The sequence below is a fragment of the Gallinula chloropus genome, assembly GCF_964237585.1.
Source record: "Gallinula chloropus genome assembly, chromosome: 5".
Classification (NCBI taxonomy): domain Eukaryota; kingdom Metazoa; phylum Chordata; class Aves; order Gruiformes; family Rallidae; genus Gallinula; species Gallinula chloropus.
The window spans coordinates 7,316,550-7,326,485 of NC_140090.1; the positions used below are offsets into that span (position 1 = coordinate 7,316,550).

A 9,936-nucleotide genomic window follows, 5' to 3' on the forward strand; every position below is an offset into this window, starting at 1 on the left:
CTAGGCAAGACAAAAATCCAACAGAATAAAACAAAGCTTCAATGCCAAAAAAATAAAACTAAAGGCACTTTTCACAAAGTAACAAAGCTTCATCAAGCATGAAGGGCTTCCTTAGCATGCCAGCACACAAGTCTACTGTACCTTCGACCTTTTTGCTGTCTGTCCAAAAGACTGCACTGGCCGCTGAATGATAGGCACAACAGAAAAGGTTCAAATTAAACTTAGTAGAACGATTTTATTAATGCAAAAGTCTGTATAGAAAAAAAAGCTTTCAGAGTTATTACTGACATGATGGTCAAATCTGTGAAAGGACCAGCAGGGGCTTTTGAATGAAGAATTAAATGCTTTCCCAATTTCACCATGCTTGTCCTTGATTTCTCCTCTTCATTTATTAACAACATATTACAGGAATTGAAAAGGAAGCAAGCATTCTTCTTGTTCAGCAACATCCAAGCAGTTTACTCTCTCAACCAGCTTTGACAATTTGAATTCTCATGTCCTGATTTCCCTGGCAACACGACATGGTTTTTATAAACTTTCTTCCTATTCTTGAAACCCACCTGGAAAAACAGGGGGAAGAGGAACAGAAGCCTCTACCAGGGGAACAGATGATGGCTACTTATAAGCAGGTTAAAATATATGGGGTTCTTTCTTTCTTTCATCTTAGGAACTACGAAAATAGACTTTAAATGGGCTGTTGGTCAATCTTCCCCCACCCCAATTCAGTAATTTATTGTGCATTACTTTGCTCTTTCTTCCCCCAGATCTCTTCTTCTATTGCTATTGTTTCTTTTTTTTTTAAAACAAAAGCATTACCAGAATGTTATTCCAGTATGTATGATTGAAAGGTACATTTGAATCAACAGAAGTGTCTTTACAATTTCTTAACTGCACCCTCTGTGACAGTTAGAGAGAAACAGAAGCACTTACAATGACAAAATAATTTAAATACTGGTTTCGCTGTAAAACTAAAACTGATGAATGGACAAGCTTTTAACAGAACGGGTTTTACTGAGCACAGACCTCATATTTGCAAAGAAAAAGTAACATTGGTAATATAATTTCAAATGTTTAATAAACAATAATTCCTCCTTTGTGAGAGGGATATCCTTTCAGAAGGAAATTAAAAATCCCTGCTCGAAAGCTAGATGAAACCAGCCCTCCTTGCCCCTAGACTCACAGTAGCAGATGTTTATTGAATGCCTTGATTTCTTCACAGGACATAAATATTGCTAAAAAGAACACCTAAGCTCCAGCAAAGGATTCTACAAGTCCTGCTTCACTCATTTTCCTCAGGTCTCAAGTGTCCTTTTTGGACGCTGCACCAGCTTAGCTGAAGAGCAGCAGAAAGGGCACTCCTTTAAGCTCATCTCGCTGTGTAACAGGATTTTAAAGAGCAGCACTGAAAACAATCTTTGATAGACTTTTTCCAAAGGAAGCTTGCTGAGATTTTGAGCAGCAAAGACTGTTCAAACAGACTCACACCTGGAATGATAGAGACTTTAAGTTCTGCTGTTACCTGCAACATATTTTTCCTTTCCATGAGCTCTGCTGAAAGCATACATTGCATACTGAAGGCTGGCGATCCCTTGCAAAGCTGCTATTACACCAAGCTAAACTCAAGAACTGGATGATTTCCCATCCTCATACCAATTACTCCAGCATCAATTACCTTAGGTGAGTTCAAATCAAGTAGTGCAAACTTAAAATCACATCAGCTCTGCCAGTTGGGTCCTGCGTTCACAAACAACAGGCCAAAGAACCTACACATGGGCAACTGTTTACCTTGTGCAAAAGGGAGTGTAAAACTGAGGAAGAGTATACAGAGGCAAACACCCCAGATCCACAATTCAGAGGGCAGGGGAAGATCAACTTCATTATACAGGAGATAAAACATTTTAAACTAGTCAAACCAAATTTCTAATACCGTTGACCAAATCTGGACATGTAGTTGAAATCTCTACATCTTCAAAGTGATTAAAAATAGACACCCCCAAACCCAACTCCAAACAAACCAAAAATACTAAACCAGGTAAGAGACTGTGACTGGAACTGTAGCATAATAAAGTTTTAATTAAGTTCTGTACAAAGCACGTATCTCCTCCTCACCTCAATTTAATTGGGATACTGAAATTGATCTAGTACCAAATCTGAATTATTTGTGTTTAAAATTAATGTGGTTTTCAGACATCAATCACAATAGAAACATTTTGATGGTACATTCAATAAAGTGTTTTGTGTGTGTTGTATCTCATCTTCCATTTTGCCTGCATAATGTCAGTGCCGTTTCCAAGCTGGAAAGCAAACTCAACTAATGCTCTCAATTATGCTGCATTTAAAGGTTTTCTTTGTTTGTTTTTAAAGATGAGCATTTGAAACCTATGAGGAATATGTTAAAGCAATATAGGATATTCAGGATAGTAACCTAAGGTATTTTAGTATCATGGTGCTCCATTTTGTGGGCACCTGACAATTTTTGGGGACCAAAGCAACACCAGTATCACTGGGGAGAGTTGGGGGACTACAGCAAGAGGGAGATTCTCCCATGGCTGAAATAACTCATGTAACTTTGAGGTTTAAGTATCACTCCACCCATTGTCTAGAAACCACTGCCTTGCAAAGCAATCCTTTGATAGACTTCTGCTTTCCTGCATGACTTTTAGGGATGTCAAAACCTGAAATACAAGCCCTCACATCCAGCTGTAACTGTTAGGATTAAGCACCACACACCTCACAGGTGTCCCATTTCTGCTGGGATTCCAGGACAATAGGTAGCCAATGCATGCTGTAGCTACTAATACACATTTTCTCCTTTCAAGTCCATGGGTTGTAGTTCCATCCTAATTTCTGTTTATTAAGTTTTGCTCCTACAGAGCAGCTTTATATTCCCAATTTGTGAAAAACAATGTATAGCTACTTTAGAATACGCAGTCCCTGGTGAGTGCAAATTAACCAATTTCTTTATATTTGCAGCTCTCAATGACTTTTACCGACCTGAGAAAACACTGTGTTAATGAAACCAAGATTAAAAATGAATTTAATGTCCCATTTGAAGTGATTATAGGCATGATTCCAAGAAAGCGTTTAAAAGCAAGTATTCTAAACAATTGAGAACAGTCGTTTTTGGCTTTAAAAACCAAAACACCCAGCAGCCTTAAAGACCAACAAGTATGCTTCATTTCCAGCTACAAGGGAATTAAGATAAAGAATTTACCAGCCACATATAATCATATATATCCGGGAGTAGGAGTATTTGCCTATTTTATATTTTCCTAATTACCTCCACAGGTCATGCATATTAAATATGGAGTGATGATCTGAAGCTGTTACATGCCTGCCTCTATTATCACTCTGCTATCTAAACAAGTTGGATAAAAACAGGTCAGGCACAAGATGACAAACTTAGAAGTGTGAAAGGTTTTGTGAGAAGGTACTGTATCTATTTCTGAAGTACCATGTGGACTTTTCAGAGGACAGGCATGACATGACAGACCTGAACAAAGATACTCAGTTTTTCACCCCTCTGAATTAGGTCTCAATTTTAAATCCTGTTAAGGTCTGAACAACCACAGATAGCTTCATACTACTGCAGGAAAGAACGTGGTCTATGGTTACTTCCCCTCCTGTCTTGGCAAGCAGTGACAGCAGTTTTCCATGACATAGTAGAGGATGACTGAAGGAAAAATTGTTTCACTGTTGAACGGAGGCATTTCCAACAGTTCACAAGCAACTAAACTAAATCTGCCTGATCTTTTCTCTGTTAAAGTATTAGGTCACATATTTGGGAGGCAGGCAGGCAAATTCCAACAAGACCAAAACAGCTGGGGAGGATGCAAAGAAAGACTTCAGAGAACTCAAGCAGAAGAACAGAAAGAAAATGAAGGTTTGTGCTATTAATGAAGGGAAGAAACTTGTAAAAAGAGACATGTCTAGTTCCTATGTAAAAAAAATCCAATTCCTCAGAAGGACAGGGACATCTGCTTAACTAGAATAAATCCACTTTCCTTGTCCACATCATAGAGTGGATGCTTCCAACTCCTGCATTCATGCACCACCCTTCATCCTTCTGTGAGGTTGGCGGTATTTGGTTTCACTTTTGACAGCTTGCAAGCGCTCTTCCTCATACAGAGCAACATGCAGCTTGTTTTCTCTCACTCCTTTACTGCCTTGGCAATCATCATCCCATCAAGGATCTTACATTGACCTAACAATGGTTACTTTTTGGTGCAGAGATGACGGTATTTACAACCAACATCCCTCTTCCCCCCCCAGCCCCCATAATGCATGGACTATAGAGGAAGAACAAGCAGCCTTTTCTGGGTTCTATATAACCAGTGTGAAAATTTTAAAAATACATCTTCTTAATAATGAATAAAAGGAACCACTATGTAAGATAAATCCAGGCTGTTCTGTCAATATTTCCTGACACATTAACTTTGTTACAGCAGTCCTTACAATGAGTTATTGCCTGTCCCACCACACAGGGACAAAGGCAACAAACTTCAGACCCTGTACTCTAGCTAGTTAGGAACTAGTATGTTGTTACCTGACTTGGGATAAGATAAACAGGTTGGAGACAACTGTGACTAGGGCACTGAAAACATTTTTGGTCACAAAAACTACCATAGTGCTGACATGCACATGACTTCTAGAGAAGTACTTTGCATATCAATTTAGAGCTGAAGTTACATTTCAAAATATAAATCACCATTTTCTGGAACTGTGAAGATCCAGAAACGTGCTTGAATTCAAACCATGATAGGTTTAGACAGGGCAGGTATCATAGCATGCTTGTTACTTGGCTGCAAGCAAGTTAAATCACAGTACATGCAGTGAAATTCCACTAGTTAAACTATTAAATCATCTATTAGTTAAAAGCTTGCTGATTCCTCTGCCATTCCTAGAAGTTTTGTCCACTACAGACAAGCCAAAACTTTTGTTTTGTATTTTAGCACAGGATATGCTTTCGATGAGAAAGCCTTACATATAGGACACATACATTTGCGCCAGCAGCTGCCACAGTACAAACGCCATTCACTGCCACTAGCAAGGTACCACTTTGTAACTGACTGTCTTCCTCCCAGTCTGGAAAACAACACCCTCACCCTACAAAGCTGAGGTTTTAATTACACTACTCGTGGCAACAACGTTCAGATTCTGATGGAGATCCCTGAACACACTCACAGCAGCTCTAAATAAAGACGACAGTAAAGCTGTCTCCATCAAACAGCTTTCGTACAGCTTTCAGTTCATTGTGTGTACCCTAGACAGTTATTTCAGCCACCAGTTCTCCTCCTGTACAAGAACAAAACCAAGCACCCACCACCACTGCCAAACCCCACACCCATTCGCAGCACTGACAGATTCATTGCTCCAGACTAGGTCTGACTGCACAGCAATGCTTCTTTGCAAGAAGGCAGGTTTGCTACTTGAGCCTTGTAGAAATTTCCATGCTAAAATTGTTGAATAAGAAAATGTGAATGAGATTTTTTTCCCCAAGTTCCTGAACTGTATGAGAATAAATAGACCTGAAATTATTTTTTAAGGCTCACTTCTGAGATATTTCATTGATTAAAGAAAATATGAGCTCAGCTATAACATTTACCTGCGTTTCAGTAGCACTTATTTCTCATATGTTGAAGAGTAGTATTTCATTTTGAAGGATTTATTTTTTCCATAAAATCACCTATTTACACTGATGCCAGCCTTAATAAAGCCAGTAGATATTAAAGTGTAAGACTGTATTATTATTACAGCAGTCCTCAAGATTCATTCGGAAGCAATTTAACATAGCAGATAAAGCTCACTTTACTCAATGGAATATTGAATTGTTAAGTCTTGAACAAAACTACTCCCAAAAGAAACTTCTACTCAACTCTCAATAACATGAATCTAATAAGCTACTGTCCTGTTTTTGTAATCCACAGTAGAGTATTGCCATGTCCCAATCAGGATTTTTATCAGAAAATTGTTTATTGTTAACCTACAGATGCAAAGTTTCTACAGAACAGTAGTTTTTGTCTAACCAGCTTCTGTATTTTCTCTGCCTGTGCCAGAAAACTTTCAGCTGCTTTCCTTAACTTCTCACCTCATTTAAGACACAATCTTCAAAGACCAAGTGGACAGCCTCAGCCAGGAGTTGGCTAGTGTGTCCCATGCAAAAGAGCCAGCTTTCAGTGCTCTGGAGCATAAATGCTAACTACACACAGACTTCAGAGGTATTGAATCTGCTGTCATAAATTCTTAATCCACCCTTATTGGCACATTCTTCTTTAATAAAATATTATATTATATTTTATTTTTAATAAAATATTATATTTTCATGCTATTTCTCCTCTTCTCACTTTCTCACTGGAGATTTGATGCCATTATTTCTGCACATCTCCCACCTTGCAAAGGCCACTTTTTATATGCATCAGCCCTTCGGTGTATGCATGAGGACTGCCTAAGCTTTTCTACCTAACAAATCACATACCAAGACTGTCAAACAGTGAAGAGCAGAGGAAAATGGAAGTTATGGGGAGTACTGGCTAGCAGCCACAATAGGATGATAGCTCACTCCATCATTGATGCAGGGGGAAGAGGCTGGACCCTCTGCCCATGGCTAGGGCAGGACCCAGGCCTACTGGCCTCAGGAGCTCTGCTGACTTGATTCCTTTGACACTTGGGGATTTGGATTACCTACATCTGATTATTTTAGCCTTATGCTGTACAGCCCTGCTGGAAAGGTTACACCTGAGCCACCTGCAAGCTGCACGTAGAGCTCTGGATGGGTAATCTCTACTCAGGGCAAACATACTGGGCTGTGCTGTAGTGCTTTGTTCATACAAGCAACACTCAATATTTTTAGTGTTTTGATCAAACCACACTATTACTATATAGTGTATTCTTAATCCAGACCAATCTCTCAAAATAAGTCAGGATTGAGCAACAGTAAACGACAGTTTAAGTGCCATGGTTTTCCCTTGTTCTGCTATACTGAAACAACTCAACTTCACATGTGCACTCAGAAAAACACAAAATATGGACAAATTGTGTAGTTCCCATGAAAAATGCTCATCAACTTCAAACAATTAAAAATCACTGCTTCTCATTTTTACATGACTATAAACAGAGAAGTGGGGCAAAGGAGGAGAGGGGAAGCAATAATCATCATACTTGCTTCCTTAACACCAGTCAGGCTTTTTCCTGGCCTGTACCAAAGAAACACATAAGAGGAGAAAGGGAGAAGAACAAGACAGAGACTTACTTAACATGATATATGTGTGAGAAGTAAAGTGAAACACTTCTTACCGGCATATTGTTTTTGCAATCAGGACAGTTTTCATCCTTCTCCACTTGAATCTGCTCCTGACTTCCTGATTTTATAAGGCTTTCAACTGGGTCTGTATCTTTAAATTCAGCTTCTGAACCCTTCATTGCATCAGTTTCATCTTTTACAGTTAGAATATCAGACATCCTCATTAGAAAAAGTTATTTTAAATTTCTACAAGAAATACGGAACCTTTAGGATGAAGAAAAAAGTAATTTTAAATTAATTTTTTTTACCTAAATAGCTACCCAAAATAAACATACTATGTGGCAAAAATGAAGCCTCTTCCTGTTATATTTTTCCTTAGAGGAGTGATCGTTTTCTTAGCCATTTTTATCAAGATGCTTCTAACAAGAGGTAACTATACAAATAAGAATTAAGAGCTACACTATAGGATAATGCTTGCTTGCAGATTTTCCCTTTTGTTCTTCAAAACAGACACCCATGCATTCAGGTACTCCAAATCAAACTAACTTCTAACAGAAACAAGGGAAATTTCTCAACTGAAAGGAAGAGAATTACATACAGATTTACAAAGGGTTGAAATTAAATAGTTGCATAAGTGTGCAAGCATTCGTAACTTTCATTAAAACCTTAAAGTTTCTTGGTTGCCAGATCACAACTAGACAAACTCTGTGTGCAGGAACTATCTTACCTACTAAATGTAGCAAAATTAGTCTTAATTGTATTAAGTACTCTCTCAAAAGCAGTAAAAAAGAGAACGAACCAGCTTTGGTCATTAGGATAACAACAGAAATCAGTAATTTTAATTTACTGGAATAATAATTTATAAAAATAATTTAACTACTATATGAAGATACCTATAATGATTGTAGGTTGTAACAGAACCACCCAATTTTCCTTAAGAAATAAGAATCCTAGCAAGGTTTGGGCTAGAAGGGACATCAAAGCCCATCTAGTCCCACCCCCCTGCCATGAGCAGGGACACCCCCCACTAGCCCAGGTTGATCAAAGCTCCACCCAGCCTGGCCTTGAACCCTGCCATGGATCCAGGGGCAGCCACAGATTCTCTGGGCAACCTGTGCCAGTGTCTCACCATCCTTGTAGGGAAGAATTTCTTCCTAACATGTAATCTAAATCCACCTTCAGCTTAAGAAGGACCACAACTTCTTGACATCACTCAGCTACATTGCAAGACATACAAATAAAAGTTTTCCATTTCTTAAGGGAAACAAAGAATAAGATCTGAATGCCTGAAGATAGAAAACAAGTAACAATGAAATAACATTATGGAAAAGTCTAACGAAGTATCTGATTTCGTACCTGATATGTCCTACAGTTTGGGGATTGTGGCCTCCCACAAAAGTAAAATAAAATAATCCAAAGTTCCTTTTCACAGTTGTCAACCAAGATGTCAGTTGTAATGAACCATCTGGAATCTGTCAGGAGGAGTCCCATGTCCTTATCCCCAGTGTAGAGTCCTGGACAAAACTATGTTGTCTTGAATCAGCAAGAACATCCCTTTGAAATGCCTAAAAATCAACAAAGAAAACACACAACAGTTTTATTTGGGCTGGAATGGGAGAGGGAACATGATGAGATTTAAAACCTAAAATAGTAATTAAAAAAAAAAAGCACAGAAGAATTGAGCATGTTGTATCTATTCATTCTACTTGCTATTTTATTTTCATTTGACTTCTAAGATATTTACATATTACAGAGTTACCAAGTAGTCATAATAAATATTCTGTTGGCATTCCTAGTGAAACTGTCTCTAAAGACAAACAGGTATCTTCCAGAAGAGTCTGAAATAAGCAGCCTAGTAGGTGGGGAGGAGTAATAGGCCATGAAAGCTCACAAATCTGCATTAGCATACCAGCATTTTTCTGCCATAGTTAATACTGTACATGCATCACACATATTTTAGGCAATCTGAAGAAAATAAAATCGCCACCTGTAGTTCCAAGTAATGCACTTGAATGAGGATTTACACACTTCTAAAAAACTGACAGTGTTCCATTTCCACTCCTTTTCAGATTTGCTCTTCTGAGAGCTACGTAACACCACCACCCACAAGGAAGCATGCATTTCAAGTCGTGGGCAACAACAGATGTCTAATAGCAAATAAAATGTCACCTGTGAACACAGCAAAAATATCCTAACGCGAAGAACACAAATAACCCCCTTTCCAACCTGTGAAAGATACACTGAAATAAGATTGCTGTAAAGGATCTCTGTATTGCATTCCTCAAACACTTTTGTCATGACTAGTCAGGGGCTTACTAAAAACAGTACAAATCATAATAAACATCCCAAATACCTTCTGTCACCTCAATTGAACTACCTCATGGCCATGTAACACAGTAATTAGAATTGTTTCAGGAAAAACAAGTGAGTAACATCAGAATAGTTTGAAGGGAAATTAAGAAACAAACAAGGCTATAAACACAATTTTAATCCATGTCAGTGAAGAGCCTGTACTGAACTGTCCTCTTTTGAAATGATGAGTTGCACTAAACGCAGGAAGAAAGGTCAGAAAGGCAAGTCACGCAAGATCTTCATGTCTACAACAAGTTGCATCTTGGCTGAAAGAATTTGAAAGCATCTAAATGTTCTGTTATATGAGCTCACTAGAAAGGAGTATCAAAATTACAAGGTCAGGC

General features: G+C 38.4%; 1 protein-coding gene across 1 annotated transcript in view; it reads right to left on the reverse strand.

The window, feature by feature from the left end:
• R3HDM1 (R3H domain containing 1) overlaps nucleotides 1–8,649 on the reverse strand; it is a 51,417-nt gene extending 42,768 nt beyond the window's left edge. Inside the window, exons 1-3 of the mRNA XM_084264770.1 lie at nucleotides 8,597–8,649; nucleotides 7,294–7,504; nucleotides 142–183 (exon numbers count right to left, since the gene is read on the reverse strand). Coding sequence (XP_084120896.1) covers nucleotides 142–183; nucleotides 7,294–7,464 — 213 coding nt within the window. The 5' untranslated portion in view covers nucleotides 7,465–7,504; nucleotides 8,597–8,649. The remainder of the gene's footprint in view (nucleotides 1–141; nucleotides 184–7,293; nucleotides 7,505–8,596) is intronic.
• Nucleotides 8,650–9,936: the final 1,287 nt, after the last annotated feature.